General features: G+C 47.1%; 1 protein-coding gene across 1 annotated transcript in view; it reads left to right on the top strand.

The window, feature by feature from the left end:
- Mei1 (meiotic double-stranded break formation protein 1) overlaps nt 1-27,307 on the top strand; it is a 64,706-nt gene that overhangs the window by 36,728 nt on the left and 671 nt on the right. The window contains exons 17-30 of the mRNA XM_059247804.1: nt 1,230-1,327; nt 4,259-4,427; nt 4,734-4,881; nt 9,113-9,388; nt 13,223-13,388; nt 15,421-15,525; nt 18,654-18,764; nt 19,045-19,205; nt 21,267-21,348; nt 21,508-21,683; nt 24,732-24,813; nt 25,236-25,342; nt 26,218-26,349; nt 26,515-26,627. Coding sequence (XP_059103787.1) covers nt 1,230-1,327; nt 4,259-4,427; nt 4,734-4,881; nt 9,113-9,388; nt 13,223-13,388; nt 15,421-15,525; nt 18,654-18,764; nt 19,045-19,205; nt 21,267-21,348; nt 21,508-21,683; nt 24,732-24,813; nt 25,236-25,342; nt 26,218-26,349; nt 26,515-26,627 — 1,926 coding nt within the window. The remainder of the gene's footprint in view (nt 1-1,229; nt 1,328-4,258; nt 4,428-4,733; nt 4,882-9,112; nt 9,389-13,222; nt 13,389-15,420; nt 15,526-18,653; nt 18,765-19,044; nt 19,206-21,266; nt 21,349-21,507; nt 21,684-24,731; nt 24,814-25,235; nt 25,343-26,217; nt 26,350-26,514; nt 26,628-27,307) is intronic.

The raw sequence follows: 27,307 nt of genomic DNA, 5'->3' as shown, positions 1-27,307 counted from the left end.
TTCTTCTTTTCTTCTTCTTCTTCTTCTTCTTCTTCTTCTTCTTCTTCTTCTCCTCCTTCTTCTTCTTCTCTTTCTCCTCCTCCTCTTCCTCCTCCTCCTCTTCCTCCTCCTCCTTCTTTTTCCCCGTCTGCCTTCTTTCTTCTTCTCTTCCTCCTTCTCCTTCTTCTTTTCCTCTTTCTCCTTCTCTTTCTTCTCCTTTCTTCTTTTTGCAAATGGTCTACCCCAGGCTGGATTTTGGTGGCTATCCTCCTGCCTCAGCCTTGGAGTGCTGGAATTATGTACTACCATGTCTGGCAGCTCCTTATATTTGTACTACTCCTTAGCCCTTTCTTTCTTTCGTTTGTAGGTTTGGGTAGCTGTTGTTGGTTGTTTTCTTTACTTTTTTGCTCTTAGCTCTCTGGGGGAGGGCCCACCACCCAGCTTCCAAATAAATCACACACGGAGGCTTATTATTACTTATAAGTGCCTGGCCTTAGCTTGGCTTGTTTCTTGCCAAACTTTTCTTAAAATTATCCTATCTACCTTTTGCCTCTGGACTTCTCCATTTTCCTTCCTTCCTTCCTTCCTCCCTTTCTTTCTTTCTTTCTCTCTCTTTTTTTCCTGGAACTCACTCTGTAGCCCAGGCTGGCCTAGAACTCACAGAGATCCACCTGCCTCTGCTTCCCGAGTGCTGGGATTAAAGGCGTGCGCCACCACCGCCTGGCTCATTGCATCATTAAACAAATGTTCCACAGCATAAACAAATGTAACACATCTTAAATAATATTCTACAGCAGGTAGCCTTCCTTAATTTATTTTTTGAGGAAGCCTTCAGTGATTCCATGTGAGCCAGGTGCCTATTGCAAATGTGGCAGCTAGTTCCATATTTACTTTAAAATGTTTGTTATCTTCATTTTATGTGTGTGTGTGTACCTGCTTGTCTGTATGAATGCTGTGCCTGTGGAGGCAAAAGAGGGCATTGGGACCCTTAGAACTAGTGGTTATGTGCTGGGAACAGAACCTGGGTCCTTTGCAAGATCAGCAAATGCCCTTAACCCCTGAGCCATCTCTCCAGTTTCTCTCCCCAACTACTCACTTCTCATAGCCACCGTAGGGTCTCCTCTGCTGTAGCCATGGTTAGGCTTTCACTGGGCTCTGCTACAAGGCAGTGATGTCTTAGCACATGCTGGGGTTAACGGTGTTGGAGCTGAAGTAGTAATGTCTCTTTTCTTCGTACTTCCCCCTTTAAGCCACTCATCCCTAAATCAGGTGTGTTCCAGTTTCCTCTACTACCTGTGCCTCAGTCTCCTCTCAGCTCCCGAGAAGACAAAACCGCCCTCCCAAGAAGGTGAGATGAAGTGATCTGACCGCTCCTGAATCCCATGACAGTTTTCGGTCTAGAAGTCTTGCTGATTGGCTGGATATTGAGCCAATACAATGAGACCACTTTGCTGGAAGCTACCCTGATGGAATTCTAGAACGATTTCTAAGGAGAGGGAATAACAATAGAGAAACTGGTTGGATCCAAGGTTCCTGGGATATTAGACCCTGGACAGTTGAGAAGGACCCTCAGCTTATCTGGTCTAAATCCTCTCTCCCATCTGTCTCTTCTGCACCATCCCCATCCCCACACCACACTTTGCTGGTCTACCTCCAGCCCAGGACTCACTGTCTCTCGAATCGTCTGTTCCATTTCTCTGTTCATTCATTCATGAAGTAGTTCTTGTGCATACATGGTGTGCCAGCCTGCATTCCAGGGGCTGCTGAAAGAGCCGGGGAGACAAAGCCCTGTTCTCTTCCAGCGAGAAAGGCAGACATTATACACTAGATGCAATGTCAGGGACGGATAGCGCTGTGGAAGAAATAAAAGTGGGCAAAGGGATGGGAGAAGACAGAAGAGAGGAGGCTGTGCCAGACGGGGGACCAAAGGAGAGCCGTGCAGGACCCAGGCAGGAAGAACAGTGGGTGTAGGTAGGCCTCATGTTAGAAGTCTTCTCTTTTGTTGAGTATTCACTGAATTCTCCCCTATGCCCGGAGAGGCACAGGTAGGTCAAACAATGATTACAGTGCTATTTCCTGTGAATTTCCCCTATTCTGGACTTCTCATTTGGTATAACATAAGACGATCAATGTTTTATGTACTCACTCATATCCCGTCTTTGTGGGTTAGACTTGGTGTTGAGTGTATTTCTTCCTTTTATCACGATGAAGATTCTGTGTCATCCTCTACTCCCCTATCTCCCCCGTCCGTTCCCTTTCTCACATACCGCGCTGAGACAGACAGGAGTCCAGGCGAGCATTCCATTACTTCCAGCATGACCTGGGTCCTGATTCTTTCATTACACGGCCAGTCTTGGCTGCATGTTTCCCAGCAGTCTGCTGCTCAGGTATAACTTGCAGAGAGAAGACCACAGTGTCTCTCTGCTGTGGTGACAGACTGTGTTGGCAACCACATCAGCGTGGCTGGTCTCTTACATCCCCTCCTTTGTTGGAATAAAAGAAAACCCCTTTCAGGGGCTGGAGAGATGGCTCAGAGGTTAAGAGCACTGGCTGTTCTTCCAAAGGTTCTGAGTTCAATTCCTGGCACCCACATGGTGGCTCACAACCATCTGTAATGAGATCTGGTGCCCTCTTCTGGCCTGCAGGCATACTGTATACATAATAAATAAATTAAATTAAAAAAAAAAAAAAAGAAAACCCCTTTCACCCATTCCCTTGGGCACTGGGCACTTGTCAGACCTCAGAATGCCAGCGAAAGCAGTCGACTCACCCCCATACTCACAGCTTCGTTTCCTTTTCCTGTTTGTATCACAGGAGAGGGCAGGCAGGTGGATGTTTGAGGCTCAAGGATACTCATCTTGTTATGGAGCAGGTTGGCGGAAAGGGAGTTGAATTGGAATTAGAATACCTGATTTGCTGTGCTACCATGTTGTTCTGGGGATCCCCTCTGTGTGTTTAGGACTTGGCCTTAGCAGGATGTGGTCTCTCAGCTGGCCTTCAGCTTGGATATCTGCTTCTCGTTGCTCATGCTCCAACCCGTCTCCACTCACTGCTGAGGTAGCTACATGGGAGGTTTTAGGGTCTCACTCCTCTGCTCTCCAGCCGTGGTCCTCACAGTCTGTGGAGCGGTGTCAGACAGTGGGGGGAGAGGTGGCTGGCCTTTGGTGAAATGTGGAAAGTAAGGATAATGCGGTATCTTGCCAAAAGCTCTGAGATCCTTTCATTTTCTCTTCCTCTGCTTCGCTTTTTGTAAAACAGGTTCCGTAAGAAAACTAGGATCTCTCCTCCCAGGAGAACATACAGTGGCTTTTGCTATTTTGTTTTGTTTTGATATTTTTAAAGATTTATTTGTTTATTATATATACAGTATTCTATCTGCGTATGTGCCTGCAGGCCAGAAGAGGGCACCAGATCTCATTACAGATGGCTGTGAGCCACCATGTGGTTGCTGGGAATTGAACTCAGGAACTCTGGAAGAGCAGCCAGTGCTCTTAACCTCTGCCCCATCTCTCCAGCCCTTGATTTTTTTTTTTTTCTGAGAGAGGCTCTCACTATGTAGCCCAGGCTGTCTTCCCTTCTACTTCAGCCACCTGAGTGCCATCCTGATGCGTCGCCAGTGTGTAACAGGAACTGCATGTACCACCCCACCCTGCTGAAGTACTAGTGTGCCCTGTTAATGTTCAAGTTCTTGAAGCAGCATATGACGTCTTTTGCAGTCACCTGATCCTATATTCCCTGATGCCCCACACATGTTCACACTGAACAGAAATGTGCCCACCTAGGGCTCTGGGTCTCCAAACTCCTTGCTTCCTATCCCTTGGACATTTCTCTCTCTCTTCCCTGCCTGTTTTCTGCTTATCCTCTATGATTTTCTGCCCCTTAAGGTTGCCCTCTCCACCCTAGGTAGCCTGATTTACTCTTTCCACACTGGAACATGGCACTGACCATTTGTCTGCAATTGTTTGTCTCATCAATCGTTCCCTTCGGGGGGCTCCGAGAGGTTTCACAGTCTGATTGAGCATGCCACTCAGTGAACAGACATCAGAGGAATGACTGAGTGAGTGAGTGAGTGAGTGAATGAATGCTGTCTGTATCCTTCTGCATGTTAAGTTCAGTCTCTTCTGACAGACCGAGAGCTGCATAAGGGGAAAGGAACCTCTGATTCCCTCGGTACTACCCTTGGGTGCCCTGTGTAGCCTCCACATGCAATGGTTCTCAGGCGTCATTACCTGCTTTCCTGTGTTCTCTTTGTGGCCTCCCCCTACCTGCTCCCTCCCAGAACTCTCTGCAGTGTCTGAGTTCCTGCAGCATGGGTTGCCCCAGATCAGCAGCTGGACCCCAGAAAGCCTTGCCTTCCTGTCAGATCGCCAGTATGTGGAGGTCGCCGCACGCCAGAAACAGTACTGCCTCCTGCTCCTCTTCTACCTGGCTCACATCCATGACGACAGGTCAGTTCTCAGGGCCGACGGCTGGTGTGAGTCCTGGGGCTTTCGTCTGTAGCCCAGTTCCATGTAATGAATGCATGTATGTATGTATGCACGTTCATCTATGCACATATGTTTGAGTGCATGTGTATTGCACATGTGTGACATTCTTTGGAAGTCTACACAACACACTGTGTGTGCATGGTAGCCTCAGGCTGTGGGCATGCTGGGGAAGGACACTGAGTTGAGGGAGGATGGGGCCAGCAGAGTAGAAGGCTCCACTGGCCTGGCCGCTCTGCCCTTCTCACTCAGGCTCTTCTTGGCCAACAGGTTTGTCCCCGAGGCAGAGTTATTTGTGGCCGTGCAGAGCTTCCTTTTGTCTGTGCAGGACCAGGGTGAGCACCCTCCACCAGCGATCTGCAAAGCCTCCGTCTATCTGCTGGCAATGTGCCAGGACAAGGACAGTGCCCTGGGTGAGGTACGAGCCAGAGCGCCTGGGGCTCTCCTTCTGCGCCTCTCTACGCTAGCTAGCGTTCTCTGGGGGAACGTCATGATGTGTGCAGACAGGGGTGACAGAGAGAGGCCGAGGTGAAATGCCGTGGGAAAAGAGAGGAGGACAGCGCTGAGCACAGTGAGCCTAAAAATCAGCTAGTTCTCTCAACAGCCCCGGGGGTGGGGGTGGGGGGTGGGGTGGAGATGGTTACTTCCGTTTTATAGGTAAGAGAATGGGGACAGACGTGAAAGTATGTGGGATCACACCTGTAGCACTAGTGAGGTGGAGACAGTAGAGGCCCGCCTGGGTGACTGGTGACCTGCCTGGAACAAACACACCCCCCAAAAAAGAAACAAGTGAAAATAACTTTCTCTTGGGCACACAGGCCTGTCCTTGGTGCCACCTCTGTGCTGTGAGAGAGTTGTGACGAAAGTTCATCAAACTGAGTGATCATTGTTAGCTGGACTGGTTGTGGATCTGTGTGTGTGTGTGTGTGTGTGTGTGTGTGTGTGTGTGTGTGTGTGTGTGTGTGTGTCTGTGTGTCTGTGTGTCTCTGTGTGTCTCTCTGTGTGTGTATAGGAGGAGGTTCTGGAGATTGAACCCAAGGCCTTCCACATGCTACGTTCAACTACTCAGCTATATTCCTAGACTTTTTTCTCTCTTATTTTATTTTGAGACAAGATTTCACTAACTTGCACAGCTGTTGCAATTCTCAAATTTGGAATTCTCCTGCCTCAGTCTTCCAAGGAGCTAGAATTAAATGCTCTACCACATCTGGCTATTGGATTTTTTTTAAACTTCTCCCTACTTTAATGATGCTTATAGTTCTAGTGTCCAAGTTTTCTCTAACTGTTTTATAAGTCCTGGAAATCAAGAACAGTGTCTGACTCATAACTGATTTTTTTTCATAGAAATTTGCTTCTGTGTCTTTTAAAAACATATTTTATTTTTATGGTTGTGTGTGTGTGTGTATGTATCTAAGTGAATGTATAGCACATGTGTGTGGTTGCCTGTGGAGGCCGGAAGAGGATGTGAGATTCCCTGGAGCTGGAGAAATTAGAGATGTTTGTGAGCCATCTGCCATGGGTGCTGGGAACAGAACCTGGGTCCTCTGGAGGAGCAGGAAGTGCTCCTGACCGCTCAGCCAGCTTTCCAGCCCCACTTCAATTTCTTGACTGTGAACTTCTCAGTTGTTACCTAAGAATATATATATAGCTTTTGTATATTGAGACAGAGTTTCTCTGTGTAAAAGCCCTGGCTGTCCTGAAACTCGATCTGTAGACCAGGCTTGCCTCAAACTCAGAGATCATCTGCCTGTGCCTCCCAAGTGCTGGAATTACAGATGTGTGCTACCACTGCCTGGCTACTATAGAATATTTTTATTGCTGTTTACTTGTTTGTTTGTTTGTTTTCAGTGCTGGGTATTGAACCCAGCATGCTGCATATACTAGGCAAGTGATATATCACTGGTCTACGGTAACAATTAAGTTTTTGTTTTTTGAGACAGGGTCTTACTATATACCCTTGGCTAGCTTAGCACTCACTTTGCAAATCAGGTTGCTCTTGAAGTTTAAGAGATCTGACTGCCCCTGTCTCCTGAGTCCTGGGACTAAAGGAGTGTGACACCACGCCCAGCCTAACAGTTAACGTTGCTTCTTTTTTATTGCTATTGGTCCAAATGTGATGTAAACAGATTAAGTTTCATTGGAATAGAAACATAAAGAACATGGCTGTGTAGATGTAGCACACAGGGTCCCACTGCTCGTCTTTGTGGGTTATCAGCAGCCTCCAGTGAGTGTTGTCCACACTCATTACTTCCTTAGAGATTTCCCCACAATAATATCCTGATTCTATCATTCTTCTTGTTTGTAGCTTAAAAACTTGATTATCATTGTGTGAATGTATACGTGTGCGTGATGTCTGTGTTAAGTGCGAGCACACATGCCAAAGCACGTGTGTGGAGGTCCGGGGACTACTTTGTGGTGTTAGTTCTCTTCTTCTACCCTTATGTGTGTTCCGGGGATCAAATTTAGACTGTCAGTCGTGGACAAAGTATCGGAAGGGAGGAGGTGTTCAGAGAAGTTTGAAAACAGACTTTTTCAGTAACTGGTTTCCAGAGGACACAGTGCAATCTTTGGGGAGCTGAGTAAGACAGGACAGGAGAACAGGAGAGGGCGTGTTGAGCCAGATGGGGATGATTCTGGGCTTCTGTGACTGCCAGAGACAGAGGAGAAAGGCATGATGAGAACTATCTCAGTGGCTTCTCGATGATGGTGTAGCAAGGTCTTCTTCATACTGCTGCTGGTGTGGGAGCCAAGAAGGAAGCGGATGGGACTCTGGGCTTTCTCCCTTTTAGGCCTGAATCTGTAATGTCATATAAAACCTACAGCCTTTTACAAGGCAGGCAAACACTCTACCATGGAGCTGTAGTCTTAGCTTAACTTTTACATGAATATATAAATGTACTACACAACCACAGCCTGATTTAAATGAGTTAAGACAGGTCTCATGCTGTTTCTCTGACTGCCCTCAAATTTGAAATAATCCCCCTGCCTTAGCTTTCTTAGTGCACCACCATGCCTAGCACCACAAACCTAACTTTATTTATTTATTTAATCTTATTTTTTTCATTTTTCGAGTCAGGGTTTCTCTGTGCATCCCTGGCTGTCCTGAACTCACAGAGACCCACCTGCCTCTCTCCGCCTCTGGAGTGCTGGGATTAAAGGTGTGCACCACCACCACCACCACCACCACCACCACCACTGCCAGTGATTCATCCCTTTTTTAAAATAATGATTTTAATTTACTCTCCCCCAGTCTTATCTTTCTGAACCATTTGAAAATAATTCTCAGACAATTTTTGATATGCTCTTTTTTCCTTAAATGCTTCAGTGTGTATTTCCCAAGAATATCGGCCTTCTAGGTTGGTTGTGGTGGCTTATGTCTGTAGTCACAGTGTTTGAGAATCTAGGGCAGGAAAATTTTGGTTAGCTCAGACTGCATATTAAGTTCTGGGCCAGTCTGGGTGAGGCTCTGTTTCAAACAAACAAAAATCTGGAGATATTATTACTGTACTCAATCCTTAAGTCAGTAGTCTAATTTCACTCTTTTATTTTTTTGAGTGCTAGGGATTGAATCTGCTGCTTTTGTTGTTGTTGTTGTTGTTGTGTTGTTTTGTTTTTTCTAGACAGGGTTTCTCTGTGTAGCCCTGGCTATCCTGGAGTTCACTATGTAGACCAGGCTGACCTTGAACTCAGACATCTGCCTGCCTCTGCTGGGACTGGAAACATGTGCCATCACGTCCAGCTAAGCCACAAATTTATAGTGGAGTTTTTTTCCGTTTCTCTCTTTTATTCCATTTAAGCTCCCACCCTCTAGGATGGTGACGCTCACATTCGGGGGAGATCTTCCCCCACTCCCCTCATGATCGCCCTCACAGACACACTTGGCTGTGCCTTACGAATCTCCTGAGCATTTCCCAGCCAAATCCAATCTTTCTGTTAATCTTTATTGTCAACATTACCTAAGGAGTCTGAATGTTGATCTGTTTTCCATGGGAAAGTAGTGGGGTTTTTAGTGTTTAGTAAATGATTCAACACATGTCTGCTTTCTCCCTTCTGAGCCAGGCCCTCTGCTAGGGTAGCAGACAGACAGACATATTGATGTATATTCTTTTTTTTTTTTTTTTTTTTTTTTTTTTTGGTTTTTTCGAGACAGGGTTTCTCTGTGTAGTTTTGTGCCTTTCCTGGATCTCACTCTGTAACCCAAGCTGGCCTCGAACTCACAGAGCTCCGCCTGGCTCTGCCTCCCGAGTGCTGGGATTAAAGGCGTGTGCCACCACCGCCCGGCCAATATTCTATTAGCACTACTTCTGTCTTGCACTGGGTTTTTTCCCCTGTGAGGGTCTTTGCTGGCATTGTAGGGTATTTGGCATTCCTGCACTCTCCCTAGTAGATGCCAGTGGCACTTCCCCTGTCATGATAATCAGAAATGTCTCCAGACTCAACCAAATATCACACAGGGAGCAAACCGCTCCTGGTTGAGAACTGCTGTTAAAAGGCAAGCACTGTGGGGTTTTCTCTCCAAGCCCATCGGGATGAGCAGTGAGATGGACTGGGATGCTGAGATGCCAGTACGTTTTCCTCAGCCACTGGTTACATCGTTGGGGTCTCAGGCCCTCTGCAAAGTATATTTAGTTGCTTTCTTTTCTCACCAGGCTGTGATCAGTGCAATCAGAAAATTCCTAGAGGGCATCTCAGACCTACACCTGGTCTACACTCACCACCCACTCCTGCTCAGATTCTTCCTGGTTTATCCAGGGTTGATGAGCAGGTTTGGGCATCGTGCCCTGGAACTTTGGTTTTCTTGGGAAGAGTGCAGCTATGAGAACCTAGATGACGACTCGTCTCCTGGACGGACCATCTTTCCTGCCAACTTAGCAGCCCTGTTCCAGATGCTCAGAAGCACGCCTAGCATCCTGCTCATTTTGCTGGTGGGTGCACTCATTCATTTCTGCATTCACAGACGGCAGGCTTTGGGAGATGTAACTCAGTTGACAGAGTGCTTACCTAGTGGGCGGGAGGCCCATGGTTTCATCCCAGTTTGCATAAATGGAGCATGGAAATGCACGCCAGTAATCCCAGTGCTTGGAATGTGGAGACAGGAGAATCAGTAGTTCAAGGTCATCCTCTACTATAGAGTGAGTTTTAAGACAGCCTGGGTTTAAAAGAATGACAAGGAGAAGGAAGAAGGAGAAAAGAAGAAGGAGGAAGAGGAGGAGAGATTTTGTGTGTGTGTGTTTGTGTGTGTGTGTGTGTGTGTGTGTGTGTGTGTGTGTGTGTGTGTAAGCCCTGGATAACTATGCTCTAGTTGCTCTGAAGGCTTTCTCCCTTTACCTATGGGCTCCTGAGTCTCTGCCTCCTGCTCTTTATGTTTTAATTTCCTTCCTTGGCACAACCCAACTGTAATTGTCTACTTCAAGCTTTTTACCTCCATCTCCTTAACTGATCAGCCCTTTGGCTTCAGACCCTGATGCTCCTGAAAACTACATCTCCATGACAACAAGGATGTCTCCGTAACTAATTACCATAGGCTTGTTGGTAATCATCTTAGGTGACCTGTAGATATTGATGGCTGTCCACTTTCTTTTTAGTGGCACATTCTGGGTTTAAGGAATGCCATCTCTTGATTTTCCTCACCCTTCTCTTGAGGCTCCTTCTCAGTGTCTTGGAGATTTCCCTGTGCCCTGGCTATGTCTTAAGGATGGTATTCTGCAAAATTCTGCCTGAGGAACTTCACTCATTGCGTTTTTCCTGGGATGACTCACCTATCCCAGACTCTGGCAGTCTTCTACCTGTGTGCCGATGCCAATGAAAGTCTACACGCCACTTCTGACCACTCCAAGCTCAGTCTTAAAATGCCAACCATGTTTTGTCTAACATGGAGCTCCTTGGAATGGAAGTGTGAATCAGTGGTAGAACGTGTGCTTGGAACACATGAAGTACTGAGTTCATGAATAAGTAAACATGTAAATCTATAATTAATATGAAAAAAGTGTGGCTCATTAGCTCTTCTTCCAGTTCCTTTCACAGTTTAGGCCTTGTTAGGGTGGAGGCTACCTACTTTGGCTGAAAACTGTCCTGGGCCACCAGTTTCAAAGAAAATAAGCTCTTAGGAGAAGCAAGCCAAAGAGAAAAATGAATCTCAGAAGACCAAATCCTTAGATTCTGTGTTCTCAGGAAGGAGTGGGGTGCCCCATTTTATCCTTCCGGCCCAGGCCTTGCCCTTGGATGTATACTGTCCCATTCATCTCTTCTTGGAGGTGGCTACATCAGGCCACAGGAGGCTTTGACTTCCCTTTGCCTAGAGCTCAATAGGAAGGAGCTACCTTCATGGCTAGATGCTGTTTAGAGATCTGGGAAATGGAGGCTTTCCTGTGTTTCAGGTGAAATGAAGCTAGCAGGCGGGCTGGGAGTTAGTATAGAGGAATATTAAACGGATACCGCATACAGATGATCACTTACTAATCATTGGCTCTGAGTCTGAGCTAGATAATGTTCATGTCAGAGATGCTAATAGAATTGCCCAAGGTAATAAGGATCACGGCCAGGACTGGAGACCACAGTTACTGAATCTTACTAAATTAGATCCTAGAAACATCAGTGGTGAAAAGAACAGCAAGAAACAACTTTGTTTTCTGTTCACACATGTAATTCCCACCATTTCTTCCCAGCTTTTAGCCACAGGAGGGAATAAAGTCTAAAAATATGTGCTGGGACCAATTTCTGGTTTTGATATGGGTAATTAAGAGCTGAAAACAAAGCTGTTAATTGCCACTCTTATCCACGGGTGGTCTTTCACGTACATTGTTTAGCTGTGAAACACAAGGCTGTCACAGATGCTCTGTTCTGAGTCTGGACAGCTTTGGACAGTTGAAAATGCAGTGGGCCATGGGGCCGCCCAACACCTTCTCACTAACCCATGTGATGAGGTACGTATTAGCATGCAGCATTTACTGTGGCCGACAAAGACCTTGTAATCCCTTTCCTTTTAGACTTTTAAAACTCACAGACTTCTGAGGGACCAGCTTTGTGACCCTGCGGCAGGGATGGACCAGCAAAGGACAACAGGGTACTAAAGGCTTGACCTTTACTCTCTTGACCCTGAGCAAAGTATTCTGACTTTAGATTTCAGCCTCACATTCTTTAAAGCAGGGGAGCTGGATGAGCTTGGGACCCACCCATCTCTGTCTCCTGAGTTCTAGAGTTTTAGGCTTGTGCCACACATCTGTCTCTGAAATTATGTAGATTTTCCTTAGCCCTCCAACTTGTGATTTTGTCTTCTCAGAGATGGCTTTTGAGTCTCTATGAAGTGATGGAGGTAAAGCCACCTCACTAACCCCCTCCCCTTCATTAACACACACTAGAGTAGAATTTACAATTCTGCTGTTTTCTTTTTCTTTTTAAGACACCATCTTATTCCGTAGCCTAGGGTAGCCTGGAAATTAATATATAGCCCAGGCTGGCCTCACACTCATGGAATTCCTCTCCCTTATCCTCCTGAGTGCTGAGATTATGGGTGTAAGCTACTACCTCTGACTCTTTACTACTTTCTTGATAGACAACTAATTGATCTACCTCAGTTTCCCCACTTGAAAATTGGGATGACACCTAACTGGAGGAGTTATCAGGAAGATGTAAAAATGTATAGACAGTCAGGCATGGGGGCACACGTGTTTAATCCCAGCACTTGGGAGGCAGAGACAATTGGATCTCTACGAGTTCAAGGCCAGCTTGTTCTACAAAGCAAGTTCCAAGACAGCCAGGACTACATAGAGAAACCTTGTCTGGAAAAACAAACAAACAAACAAAATGTATAGACAAATGTATGGCTATGATATAAAAACAGGGCAGCACCTATGTTATTAGGTTCTAATTGCTGATATTGTCATTGTTTCTCTAAAGCCCATGCCCTATGCTCATGTTTCCGCATCCTGCCCTGCCTGCCCAGTGGTCATCACATCAGGATTTGTTTGGCTGAAGTGCCCTATAGTCATGTTTCTCTGTGCTGGGAGCTGGCCTCTCTGTACAGAGTCTGTGCGACCTTGGATTCATAGCACCCTGTCCTAACTGGCCCGACACATTCACTTGTCCAAAGGCATTGGCGTATTCGAGCTGGTAGGTGCCAGGAGCTATCAGAGACAGCTACTGGTGCCCCTTCTGCCTGTTTTGCCTTCAACATACGTTCATTAAAATAACTCCAAAAGCAAAACAAAATGAAATGTCCTTTTTCATTTCCTGAATCCAAGACTTTCACTGCCTGGGGCAGGGATGGGCAGATGCCATGGCTGAGAAGAGGCCTGACCTGGTCCTCACTTCCCGTCCCATACCCTGAATCTCTCCCAGCCTATCCTTCCCTTGGCCTGTGACTTCTCTGTTCTCTGTGTAGTCTTCTGGTTGTCAGGTTCCTGGTCCTAAAAAATCTCTTCTTGACCCTCATACTTCCAAGAGAGAGGCACCCTGAGTCCAGAGGCCTACATTTATACCCCTGGTGCCACTTACTGCCTTTATGTGACCTCGGGCCAATTGTGTACTGTCCCGGAGCCTCTGTTTGCTTCTTGATGTAATAGGATGGGACTGCTCTCCAGGAGTTGTGAGCAGTCAGTGCATCCACCAGGGTATTTGGTACAAAATCAGGTGCAAAGTGAGAGGACTTCATTCTGCTTTTGTGAAACCGTCAACCTGGCCGCGTTCCCTGACCCTTTCCTGCACTGTCTACCTGTCCCTGGCTGTGTGCTCTCTGAGCTCTGGCTTCTTTCTCCTCTTAGGACCTCGTCTATTCCAGTCCCATGGACACAGCCCGCAAGGTGCTGATTGTCCTGAGGACCTTCATTCGGGAGAATGAAGACATCAAAGTGGGTGGTCTCATCCGAGGCCACTTCCTGATCATCCTGCAGCGCCTGCTGGTGGAGTATGCAGCTCCCACCTCCGGAGGTCAGTTTTCCTTGAACATGTTTTTGACATGTAGAGTAGACCATTCTATTTTGGTGGAGTGTGCTCTAAGAAAGAGAATCAGGTTTTGCAACAGAAGAAAAATCAGGCCAGTCCCTACCACGCACAGCATGTGCCCTGAGCTGTTTGTCACAAAAAATGGCAGCTCCCAGAGGGAAAAAGAAAGTGGAAATCTGGAGGAGGCTGGGGAACCAGCAGGGCTGTGGGAGTAGGGTGGATCTGTGATGTGTTGAATCCCCAGTGAGCTCCAGGAGGATATGCTAGCAGTCACAGAAGCTGGCTTTTCAATATGAAGAAACTCAAAATTAGGGTTGATTTGTCTTTAGCTATTTTTAAAGAGGCTGGATTTTTTTTTTCTTTGAGAATCTGATTTTGGTTTTGTTTTTTTGAGAGAAGGTCTCATATGGACCAGCCTGGCCACAAATTCATAGAGATCCACCTGGCTCAAGAATCTGATTTTTTTTTTAAAAGGTCTTCCTGGGTAGCCTTGGCTGCCCTAGATCTATCTCATTTTGTAGACCATGCTGGCCTTGAACTCACAGAGATTCACTGACTCTGCTTGCTGAGTGCTAGGATTAAGGCTATCATGGCCACACCTGGCCCAAGAATCTGATTGTTTTGTTTTTTTTTTTAAACTAAATTTCTGAGCCATCAAGGGCAAGTGGGAAGAGGTTTGTGGCTCCCAGGTCCAGTCCTGAAAGAACACTGGAGTTCTGAGGGTCCAAGCACCTCCTTCCTAGCGAAGAACAAAATGTGTCTGGATGAGAGTACTGTTTACAGTAAGGTGTGGGCCAGTGAACCGGCTCAGCAGGTAAAGCACTTGCTGAACAGCCTGCCAAGCCGAGTTGGACTGTGATGTAAAGGTGGACGGAGAGAACTGATTCCATGAAGTTGTCCTCTGATCTCCATGCGTGTGCTGTTGCACCCTCCCCCTATTACATGCACACGTGCGTGCTCTCTCACACACACACACTCTAATAATAATAGTAGCAATAATAATAATAATAACAAATAAATTTTAAACATTTTAGGCCAGATGTAACAGCATGACAGCACTGGAGAGACTGAGGCAGGGGGATCTCTGTGAGTCTGAGGTCAGCCTGGTCTACATAGTGAGTTCCAGGACAGTCAGGGAGGGTTACATAGACCTTGTCTCAAAACGAAACAAAATAAAAAATTTTTTAAAAGAGATTCACTATAGGCAGGTATTCCTTTAATCACAGAATTTGGAAGGCAGAGACAGGCAGATCTCTGAGTTCGAGACCAGCCTGGTCTACAAGGGGAGTTCTAGGACAGCAGGGGCTGCACAGAGAAACCTTGACTCAAAAAAAATGGGGGGAGGCAAAGGCATGGGAAATAGATTTAGATGTGTGTTCAATATCTGTCTTTGTTTTGGTGGTTGTAACAGAGCACCATAAACTAGGTGACTCATGAACAAGAGGATATTATTAGCAGGTCTTGGGAAATCCTGAGTCCAGATCCCAGCAGATTTGATGTCTGGTGAGAATCCACTATGTTCAGATGCCTTGTATCCTCATGAGGCAGAAGGGACAAGTGACTAGTCTTTGGAGTCTCTCTTATGGGTACTAATCCTGTTCATGGGGACCACATCTTATGACTCAATCAACTTCTAGTGGCCCCACTTCCTAGTACTCTCACATTGGAGGTTAGGATTTCAGCATAGGAACTGGGGGCTTACAAACATTCAGAGCATAGCACCCTGCCTTTCAGGAGCTGTGGGACCTCTGAGAGAAATGACCATGTGCTTTATGTTCCTAACTGCAAAATAGGAACAAAAGTCCCTGTTTGGTGTGTTTGTTTTATGGACTTTAGTGAAGTAATGAATTCCCAATGGCTACCCAGAGTTGGCATCCAGTGTATGAGCTACTACTGTCCCCCAGGAGAAGAAATGAGAGTCAAGTGCCCTTCCTTAGGGCTGTTTGTGGCAGGGAGGTGTTTGACCTGTGGGTGGGCTGACGTCAATCTCTGAGCAGCCCATTCCTGCTCTCCTTAGCCTCGGGGAACCTGCCGCTGCTGCTGAATCTCCTCTCCTTGGTGCAGCTGAGGAGTGAGCCGGAGCAAGAATTGGACAGCATGGCCATGAAGCTGCTTCACCAAGGTGCCTTGGCTGCTTGAGACAGGGCCCGCTGGCCTGAGGCTGAGTATGGTGGGGCCCAGTGGGTTTGGAAGATGTGAACAAGTCAGTCTGTTCCTGGGGGCATCATTTGATCTCCTCTACTCATTGTAAAGGAATATTTGGGAGACACCCCCTCTAAAAGCAAACCCAAACCCAAATTAACAAACTAACAATCAGTGTATGGTAGGCACCAGCTCTAGTGAAGTCAGAAAGGCCTTTGCATGTTCGCTATCGATAGCTGTGTGGACCTTGCCTGTGTTAAGCTCATAGGTAAGATGGACTGTCTCTCGTGTAGATACAGATATGTGTTTGGGTAGATGTGTAGTGCTTGGCACACAATGTCCTTCTGGATACGGTCTGTGTCAGGTCATGCTTCCCAGTATCTGGTCAGCTGTCTTCCCTGTCTCTCAGCTGACTCAGATCTCTGATCATCCAGTTCACAGTTCTCTGAGCATCGTTCTTTTTTAAAAATATTCTTATTAGCTGGGTGGTGGTGGTACACATGCCTTTAATCCCAGCACTTGGGAGGCAGAGGCATGCAGATCTCTGTGAGTTTGAGGCCAGCCTGGTCTGCGGAGTGAGTTCCAGGACAGGCTCCAAAGCTACACAGAGAAACCCTGTCTCGAAAAACCAAAAAAAAAAAAAAAAAAGTAAGCAAACAAAAGAGACTTAAAAAAAACATATTTATTTTTTATTATTGTGATCCCAGAACTTAAGAGGGAGAAGGATCAGGAGCTCAAGATCATCCTTTGTTATTTAGTGAATTCAGGGCCATCCTAGACTTCATTAAAGGCTAACACAGAATGATTTTGATTATTCTGAAATGTGAAATACAGTAGACATTTACACACTGTTCTTGAGTCCTTCTGTCTGAGAGAGGAAAGGACTCTTTCGGGAGTAGAGGTGCTGTTGAGGGAAGACTTCTTGACCAGTTGACCACGAGCCGGTGAGAAGTCAGAGTGTGATGTGGCTGCCATAAAGTGAAAGGAGACTTGGGTGGGATCCGAATGGTGGTGGAGAGGTGGGCGAGGCTTCCAGGACGAGAGGGAAATATTGTCTAGAGCGCTGCTTTTTGGTATCATGACTGCTCTGGTTAGGAATGCAGATGAGCAGTCCAGCTGGGCAGAATGGTTACAGAGATAATCTGCCGACTGAATATTTTTTGTTTTGTATAGATAACCCGTGATGGCTTCCAACTTGGAATTGTTTTCGCCTCAGCCCCTTGAACACTGGTTGTTATTACAGATGCATGCTATTGTGCCTGGCCTAAGCTAAATCTTTCTGAACCAACGTTCCATCTCACCCTCCCTCCTATCCACTTTTCTTGCCCAATCAGAGGCTGTCATGGAGGGTTCCATCTTCAGGGCCTTTTCACATGGTTATTCCTTGCTTTAATAGGCATGCTCCCTCTAGGCAGCCTCAGTTGTGTGTCTTATCACTCAGGGAAGGAGCTGCAAAACTGACATTTATTATTATTCGGTGTGTGTATGATTTGTATGTGATCACAGGCGTGCTTCAGCATGTGTGTGTGGAGGTCAGAGGTTAACTCTGTGGAGCCAGTTCCCTCCTCACATCTTCTTGTAGGTTCTCGGGAGTGAACTCAAGTTTTCAGGCCTCGTGGCAGGTGCTTGGACACACTGAGCCATCTCACCAGCAACTCTCTCGTTTTAAACTTTTGTTGATTACACCGCAGCTCCTTATAATCTCGTTCAGTATGTGTTTTCAGGGATTGCACTTTGTCTGGTCTGTCACCCATTTGAGGGACATCCCTGTACTCGCATACATGGTGGACCAAATTCATCAAGGGAGCATGTCACCCCACATGGGGAAAGATGTCTACCCTGGGATTTCTCCATGGATGCTCCACCCTCAGATGGCTTAAGCATAACTGCGTATCTTACCCACCTCTAGCAGAGGCCATGCAATTGTTCCACTCTGCATCATCTTTGGTTCTACAGTATTTGTAATGCTGCATTGCTCTTCCTGGGGAGATGTAAGGAAATGTCTGTTCAGCTCAGATGGGGCTCTGACAGACCAAAGAGGATTCCCTCTCAGTTCAGCCAGTGAGGTTAGTGGAATTAAGAACATGGCTGACTCGAAGGTAGCAGCACCATTGAAAAGCCTAGCCGGGAGTGGTGATGCATGCCTTTAATCCCAGCATTTAGGAGGCAGAGGCAGGAGGATCTTTGTGAGTTCAAGGCCAGCCTGGTCTACAGAGTGAGTTCCAGGACAGCCGGGGCTGCACAGAGAAACCCTGTCTTAGAAGAAGGAGGAGGGGAAGGAGCAGAAAGTGGAGGAAGAGTCCTGGCCCAGCAAGGGCAGTTCATGAAAGCCTGCAACACTAGAATCCCCGACCTGAATTTTGGAGGCTGAATAGGAGTCAAGTTAGCCAGAAAGCAGCGATACAAGAAAGAGAACATACCAGATATAAGTGTCTACCTGTAACCAGAGAATTCTAGAGGTTGAGGCAAGAAGACTGTAAACTCAAGATCAGCCAGGACTGTAAAGCAAGATTCTGTTTTTTAAAAAGGAAAGCTTAGAATGGTGGCGTGCACCTGTAATCCCAGCACTTGGGAGGCAGAAACAGGAGGATCAAGGGGGTCAGTACCATCATCAACGACTAGTCCAGGATACACAAGGCTTGTCTTTAAAAAAACAGAGAGGGTGGAAGGAAGAAGGAGGGGAAAGAGGCAGGAGGATAGCAAGTATAGGACTTGTCCATCCAGCGTCACAGAACTCCCTTGGGAATGCAGCGGGGATGGTTAAGTGACTGGGCGGTTTTAGGGAGTGAGGACCACTGCTAAGGTAGCAGGCTGACGCATGCACAGCGAGAGGATTCCCTTGACAAGTGAACTCCTAACAGTGTGTTCAGGTTGCCAGTTGGTTGTGGGTTGCTTATGTGGCTCTTACAGATGGAGGGTGTGAACAAACATCCCTTCAAATTTGTCACCGTCCTTCTCTCCACTGGCTGTACCATAATGTCTGTGTTCTCCCCTGAGACTGGCCTCTGAAATTTGCCATCTGTTGGCCAACATCTGTGTGAAATGTAAGAGTACTTAAACCACGGAGTGCTGTGCCATAGGCTACCTAGGGTCTCTGGTTTCTTGCAGTCAGCAAGCTGTGTGGGAAGTGCAGCCCTGCAGATGTGGACATCCTGCAGCCCTCTTTCAACTTCTTGTACTGGAGTCTTCATAGGACCACATCCAGTAGCCAGAAAAGAGGTACGGGGGCCGAAGCAGAGTCACTGAAGAGGCCAGTGTCAGGGGTCCTCGGTGGCCTTGGGTTTCTCTTCTTAAAACATGTCGAGGTGTTTGTGTGTAGTTGACGATGATGAGACCCTCCAGTTCTGGTAGTCTGTGATTCTCCAGTGTGCAAGCCTCCTTAGGTCCCCTCAAGGAGCCACGTTTGTTTATTTTTGTATGATCGAAGTCCTAGCAGCAGGCACTCAGCACCACAGAGGTGTTAGGCTAGACGGCCGTCCCTCCTCTCTGCCCCTCCCAGCTGCTGCTGTACTTCTGAGCGGCACCGCCTTGCTTGAGCTCCTGGAGAAGATGCTGGCGCTTACCTGGACAGAAGTGGGCTCTCCCAGGACTCCACTGCTCTGCTCTGCCTGGCTGCTCACTGCCTCCTTCTCTGCCCAGCAGCACGATGGCAATTTGCAGGTTAGTGTCTGGTGCCATGTCTTTGGGACACGAGACAGCACTCGAAGAAGTCCCGAGTTCCGTCCCCAGCTCTGTGGCATATTAGCTGTGTGACCTTGGCAAAATACTGAACTATGCTGAGTTTCAGAATTCCTACCTACAAAGTGGGAATCGAGGGAGTCAGGGTTACTGACACCTTGGTTTAAATTACTCTTCACAAATGGATCACCTCCATGTCAGGCTGTATTCTGAGCACAGAAAAATAAAAATGCCTGGAGCATTCGCCCTAGCCTTAGGGAATGTGTTTTCTAAGTAAGCCTTGAAGGAAGACTCTGTTGGGCAAAGCGGGTGGGGAAAGGTGCTCCAGAGCAGAGTACAATATGAGCAGAGACATAAAAAGGCACCAATTAGGACCTGGGTACGGATTTAGTGATAAGCCAGTGTGTGTGGCTAGAACGAGGGACTGAACAAATAGATCGGTTTAGACAAGAAGGCAGGAGCCAGCTGTGACCTTGTAGTGCCCAGTGGCAAGACGCAGAGTGCCACAAGTAGTTAGCTGTCATTGTCACTGTTGGAGGTGGGTGCAGGGGACACGAGAGCCGTGGACATCTGCACAGAAAACCTCGTGTCCTTGTGGAGGTCCTTGTCAGCCCAGTGTCCTTTGTGAGCGCCACTCTTTGCTAGTTCGTGTTCAAGTATCTCTTCCCCAAGCTGCTCCTCGCGGTCCGTCTCCGAGCTTCCACAGTATCTGCACAGCACCCCAGCACTGCCAGGCTAGTGATGGCCACACGGTTTATCTGTTAGAAGGGGATCAGTTTGGGCTCCTGTGGTAGTGACAGACTGTGGCGGTTATGTGCTGAGGCAGACCCTGCATGGTGTTGTCTAGGGTTGATTTTTGTTTCTTTATTATTTATTTATTGAGAACAGGGTTCCTCTATGTAGCCCTGGGGCTTGTTATGTAGGTTGCTATGAGCAACCAATGGATTAGGTTGATCTCCCCCTCACAGAGACCTGCCCGCCGCTGCCACTGGAACGGTGGGATTAAAGGCATGTGTAACCATGCCTGTCTCTTTATTTTTATTTTTTTAATTTTATTGAGATAGGGTGTCATGTAACCCAGACTGGCCTCAGATTTGTTATGTAGCTGATTCTGGCCTTTAACTCCTCCTCCTCCTGCCTCTACCTCCAGATGTGCTTTTCTAGGTGTGTGTCACTGTGACTGTCTCATGGTTGACTCAGAACAGAAACCTTCTCCGTTCTTCTTTGTGAGGAGCTTGGGCCACTTCTGTGGTGATATGCCTGGGTAGAAGCCTGCCCCTCCTTCCCCCTTCTTGACCGTGCCTGGCCATCGGCATATACCTGGCTGGCGACCTGCTCCCACCCAGCTCCACGGTCCTAATTCAGTCTAGGATGTTTAAGGAATTGCTTTGTGCTGGACCCCGAGCCAAGCAGAGTAGTCGTTGCTGCCCTCTGACAGCCCGTGTTCTGGTGGAGGAGAGCAGAACAGACGGGCTTTGAACCTGCCACCCCGTCTAGCTCTCAGTTTGGACATTAGGCTCACGTTTACTTATGGTGCTCCTGAACCAGTCTCCAAAATAACTCCGGAGGTAGCGAAAGCAGGAAGCACTGTTTTCATTTCATAGACGAGGAGAGCGGGGCAGGCTGAGAGAGATGCAGTGATTGCGCACTATATATATTTATATAGTGATTCGCTCTATCATTCAGGCTGGCCTCAAACTCACAATCCTCCCCTCTCAAGAGGACAGCAGGCATGCGCCACCACCCTTGGCTAGAGCCAAGGTTTTGATTTGGTGTGTCATTCTCTAGGTCTTCTGAGTTAGGTAAGTAGAGCCGGAGACCAAACCACACATGAGGCTGAAGAAGGCCTCCTGGAGGCTGTTGATGTCTGGGATGACTTCAGAGGGGAGTTAGTTCTCTAGGCGAAGGCTTGATTGTCCTCCTCACACTGCTGATGTCATGATGTCTTGATGTAACAGGTATAACAAGACGTGGGCAGGCCATTTTGTACCCATGTCTCCAGAACACTGATTGGGCTTAGCCCTCCCCCCCCCTCTCCACCAGGTTCATCAGACGTTATCTGTGGAACTGAGCCAGGTGTTGAAGGCTCTCAGCTTTCCAAAGAAAAAATCTGCACTGCTCTCAGGTATGGTGTGGACTTCCCAGCAGGAGAAAAGCCTTTCCCTCAGATTCTGAGATAGGACCATGCACCCAGACCATAATTATTTATCAGCACCATTTCCCCTTCTGGGTAGAAGATGGGGGAGGGGGCAGGAACCGGGTGTCAAGAGTCTCCTCTTTCCAGCTGCCATCCTACGATTCCTGCGGACAGCCCTGCAGCAAAGGTTCTCTTCTGCCTTGGTGGCCTTGGTGCCCTCAGGGGGTCAACTGATGTCAACTCCTGAGGACACTGTCCTAGCTCCACTGGGAACATCACAAGTGCTCTCCTTGCTCATTGGGCTTCAGAACCTCCTGGTGCAGGTAGGGCTCTGGCTGAATGGGCCCCGGCAGTGGGAACTCCTGTTTTCAGGGCAGCAGGAAAAGGTGGCTTCCTCTCGGGAGACTAGTGTTTCCATCGGAGGCAGCCATTGTGTCATATACGTGAAATCCCATCGTTTGGGAGGTGGAGGCAGGAAGACCAGGAGTTCAGAGATCATTGTATTCCAGATCTCTAGGGAACAGAACAGATAGAATGAATATGTAGTAAAAGGAGTCTATTAGATTGGCATACGAGATACAGTTCTGATTCCAACTGTGGCTGTCTCCACACTGGAGAGCTGAGAATCAGTAGCTACTTAGTCCGTGAGGCTGGCTACATCCATGGGCCCATTCCAGCGCTGGTCTTCCTGCCATGTTGGAAGGCTGAAGAGACTGGGTTCTGGTGCCACTGAAGGATGGACAGCATAGAAGGGCTGACTAGTGAAACATAAGCCATCAGGCATAAAGCAGCAGCTGCCCCTCTGACCTGCTTACAGCGGGGCCGCCATGACCACGGTGACGCCACACTTCTTTCACCTCAGTTAGCCTAATCTGGAGAATCCCTCACAGGTGTGCCCAGGTTCAGTGAGGCTGAAACCAAGGTTAACCATCACAGTTATCCTCGGAATATAGAGAATTCAAGGCTAACCTGGGCTATCTGAGACCGTGTCTAAACCAAACCAAACCAAACAAAAACCCAGCAATGATAACCAAAGCCTGAGTTGGTTCCTGACTGAGAAGTGTGGGATACCTAATGGCTTCAAACAGAGTCTCAGGCTAGAGAACCTCTCTCTCCCTTAGCTCAGCTCTGTGCTCCTCGATGTCCCCTTTGTTCTCACGGGCTGCATGAACAGCAGCTCCAGGCTGATATCCTTAATGGAAAGAAGTTCTTTCCCTGAAGTTCCTGGAACTGAGTCTCCTTAGCCTGGCGTAGGGTATAATCACCGTGCTAGCTTGGCCTGGTTAATGCCTCCTGGAAGCTGGAAGATATATGGTCGACTCTGTGCAGCTTACATGGATTGAACATGAGAGATGACAGATGCTTCTCCAAAGTAAAACTGTTTTCAAGGGAGAATGGATCCTAGCCAAGCAGAACAGATGTCTCCCCCTCTTAAATTAAAAAAAAATTTTTTTGAGACAAGGTCTTACGTAGTTCAGGCTTGCCTTGAATTCCTGATCCTCCTGCCTCTGCCTCCCAGTGCTTGGATTCAGGTGTGCACCACCACTCCCAGTTCTGAAGAAAGTCGCTCTTACTACTATAGTACACGTTTGTATGTGGATAAATAAAGGTTTCTGTGTTAATACCCAAAAATGGGACTGTTGGGTCAAATGATGTATTAGTGATCTGTTTGTTTCTTTGTAATGAGTTACCAAAAATATAGTGATATAAACACCCCCTACAGTCCTGTTAGTCTTCTCATAGTCCTATAGGTCAGAAGTTTGGGTGAACTCACTACTTAGGTCAGTGGTGTCTTTGTGTAGTTTAGGGATCAAACCCAGCGTTCTCACACACTAAGCAAGAGCTCGGTCACTGGGGTTTCCACTTGGACCCACATGGCTAAAATCAGTGTTAGCCAGGCTGGGAGCTCAGAGGGGGAAGTGAACTCTTCCCAAGGGCCTCTTTCAGCTCTTGAAGGTTGTTCAAGTTATTTCTGACACAATCCTTCCATTTTCAGTACCACAATGGCACATGAGTCTTTAAGTCACTCTGATTCTTCTGCTGTAGGGCAGAGAAAACTTCTAAAAGGTTCACAGGGTTGTCAGTCTTTAATTTTAGCTCTTGCTGGGTGTAGTGACTATCTCATAGTATTAATTTGCATCTTCCTAATGACTGATGATAGTGAATTTTTTTCATGTGTTTGTGGGAGTTTAAAGTTTTGTTGGGTAAAGGTTCTGATGTTTAAAAAATGATACCTACTGGTTTAGATAAACTGAAGATACCTTTTAGATACCTATTAGTGGGTCCCAGGGTTCATTTCCTTTTCTAAAACAAATCACTCTTTCAAAAAAGGTAACTTAGTGGTTTGGAGAGGGGGTCAGTGCTTCGGGGTACTCCCTCCTCTTGCAGAGGACCTGGGTTCAGTTTCCAGCATTCACATGGTTGACGGCAAGCATCCGTAACTCCAGTTCCCAGAGATCCAATGCCCTTTTCTGGCCTCTGTGGGTACTGCATTCACATGGTATGCTTTCATACATACATACACATATATTACATATATATATACATACTCATACATATAAAATAAAAATAAATAAATCTTTGGGGGCTGGAGAGATGGCTCAGTGGTTAAGAGCACTGGCTACTCTTGCAGAAGACCCTGGTTCAGTTCTCAGCGGCCACGTGGTCGTTCACATCCATCTGTAACTCCACTTGTATGGGCTGCAACACTCTCTTCTGGCCTCTGAGGGCACCAGGCACACATATAGTGCATAGACTTACATATAGGCAAAACACTTTTTCTTTTTTTTCCCCCCCGAGAAGCTGAGGACCGAACCCAGGGCCTTTCGCTTGCTAGGCAAGCGCTCTACCACTGAGCTAAATCCCCAACCCTGCAAAACACTTATACATATAAAATAGAAGTAAATAAATCTTTTTTTTTTTAAGTTTGTTACAGCTAAGTGCCTTGTTGTATCCCTAATCTTAGCACTTGGGAAGTAGAAGTGGAAGGATTGCCACAAGTTTGAGGTCAACCAGATCTCCATAGTAGCCAGATATATAATAGTGAGACCTGTTTCTAGAAGAATAAAGAGGGATGCTTCATAAAAAGGTGTTACTTAATAGAAGCATTGTGCTCTGTATGTGACAGATGACTAACATACATTTAAAAATTATCTACAGGACTGTATTCCATATCTGAAAAACTGAAATCTAATAACTAAAGAAATAACTTTTTCTTTATTAAAACTAAGCCTTATTGGTTTATATATATATAAAATTCTGGAGTTTGAGGCCAGACTGGACTACATAAGATCCTGTCTCAGAAAAACAAATAAATCCTGACCCTAATTCCTTTTATGTTTTTCTGTTTTGTTTTTGTTTTTCTCCCCCAGAAAGACCCTGTGCTATCTCAAGCCTGTGTTGGCTGTCTGGAAGCCTTGCTTGACTACCTGCATGCCAGGAGCCCCGACCTTGGTAGAAACCTTCTTTATTCTCTCATTTTCCTATGATCAAGATTGGAGGGAATGAACCCTGCTATCCTCCTGTCCCAGTGCTTTGACAGCACTGCAGAGGACACCATCGCGCCCATTGTACAGATGTGGGCACTGAGTGTCGGCGTGTTCGAGCGCTGTGCCTAACCACAGTCACAGTGCTCTGAAGTAGCAGACACCCTCCAGTTGTCTGCCTCTCCTAGTCTTGGGACAGACTCTCACTGAGAGTCCATATGGGTAAAAGTCCAGGCAAGAGACCTCATGAACCCAGCCTGCCTAATTTCCTGCCTGTAACTGCGCAGCCTTTTTTTTTTTTTAAGCCAATAGGAGAAACTCCTCTTTGGGCATGCTCCTGGGTCTCTAGAAGAACAGCATTAACCACTTGAGGACTGATGTTTCTTGCAGCACTCCATGTGGCCTCCCAGCCCTGGAATCGGTTTTTGCTATTCACCCTCTTGGATGCTGGAGATAATGCCTTCCTCAGACCTGAGATATTAAGACTTATGACTGTGGTAAGTGCAGAAAGGATAGTCCTGTGGTCGGAAGGTATCAGCAGGGTCCTGCTAAAGAGGTCCAAAACATGACGGTATTTTAGGTGACCCTAATCTTCAAGGAGCAGAGGAGTTGGGTAGCCTTCATTCTACAAGAGACCTGCCCAGAGACTTCCTGTGAATAGCTACATCTAACCTTAGGACACATTTTCTCTTATTTCTTTCGTGAAACAATGACCAGGGTTGTTGCCACATGACACGTCTAGGTACTAAGGATGTGGCGGAGCCACTCACATACTCTGCCTCCAGAGGTCCCTCATTCTAGGAAAGGAGAAAGACACGTTAATGCATAACTGAGTTTGGTATTTTGAATGATAGAGTATTTGGCACATAATAATTCTTGTTGAATAAAGAACAAAGGAACAAGCTCATGGGTGACAGTGAAGCTCCCCCACAAACAAACCAGAGGTGAAAACACAGAGAAAAGTAATTGTGTTTGTGAAGAGTAGGTGATGTTTCAGCCGAAGCTCAAAGGATCCGCAGGCAGAAGGAGGCAGGAGTCTAGGAAGTGAGGGGAGTGTAGGAGGGTCAGAAGCACATAGGGAGGTGACAGGAACGACACTCAGTTCATCTTGGCCAGGAGTTTGCAGTGCAAGGCTGCGGGAGGAGGGAGCTTGATGTCCAGAAGTCACTGAGGCCAGGTCTCCCAGGACCACAGTCTACCTCATTTGCCCTGTTCTCCTGTGAGACAACCCCATCCATTCTCACCAGTGCAGAGCTTAAAAGCAGGACCCTGGACTTCAGAATGATGTTCCCCACTCAGTGCTGGGCACAGCAATGCACAGAAACGGCATCTCCTCTAATTATGGACATTTGGGGCTTTTCTTCTGGGCTAGTTTGTGCAGTACCGGAGCAGCAACGTCCTCTCTCGTGAAGAGGTGGGTCTTATTTTGCAAGGTGCAGCTTTGACTGACCTGTCAGCTCTCCCAAATGATACACTCAAGGCCCTGCATGGCTTCTTCCTGCAGGTGAGTAGAAAAAGGATGCTATGCAGTTCTATGAGGCTAGACCCTCAAGACCATCTTCTCTGCGGAGGGTGGACGCTCTGGCCACTTAAGCCATTGGGAAGTCAAGAATATGGGTGGTGGGGGACAGTTAGAGAGAGCCTGTCTTTCCTGTCCCTTCTCCCATAGGTCCAGAATGTGGGTCTCCTGACTGACCACAACACAATCAAGACCTTGCAGGCTTCCTTGGAGGGCCTTCCCTCCAGTGCCTTCCCAGACCAGCCACCCCTTCAAGACATGCTGTATCCTTTCTTGCATCTGGGGGCTTTGGCCTGGGCAACATCACCAAGGCCATGAAGGCTGTAGCATTATGCTTTTCCCCAGCCCAAGTAGGGAGGGCTGGTGAGTGGTAAGTCCTAAGAAAGCCTGGGGTTGAGACCAGACATTGTAGCACATACCTGTAAATCTCAGCACTCAGGAAGCTGAGAAAGAGGACCTCAAATTTTCATGCCAGCCTGGACTACATAGCAATACCTTGTCAGAGAGAGAAAGGAGAGAGAGATATTAATCTCAGCACTCAGGAGGAGGAAGGTGGAGCTCTGAGTTCAAGGCCAGCTTGATCAACAGAGAGAGTTCCAGGACAGCCAGAGCTACACAGAGAAACCCTGTCTCAAAAAACGGGGGGGGGGGGGGGGAAGGAGAGAAGAAAGGGGCAGGGGAGAATAAAGCCTGGCTGGAGGCCAGAGTTGTCTAGGTTGTGATGTGCTGGAGACATTATAGTGCCTGTGTGTGTGTGTGTGTGTGTGTGTGTGTGTGTGTGTGTGTGTGTGGAGGAGGAGGAATACTTCAAAATTTTAGAAGCATCAATGCTTTTTTAAAAAAATAATTTATTTCTACTTTATGTGCATTTGGGTTTTGTCTGCGTGTATGCATGTGTGAAGGTGTCAGTCATATCCCCTGGAACTGGAGTTACAGACAGTTG

The sequence above is a fragment of the Peromyscus eremicus genome, chromosome 20 (assembly GCF_949786415.1).
Source record: "Peromyscus eremicus chromosome 20, PerEre_H2_v1, whole genome shotgun sequence".
Taxonomy (NCBI): domain Eukaryota; kingdom Metazoa; phylum Chordata; class Mammalia; order Rodentia; family Cricetidae; genus Peromyscus; species Peromyscus eremicus.
This window is presented reverse-complemented; position numbering and strand designations above follow the sequence as displayed.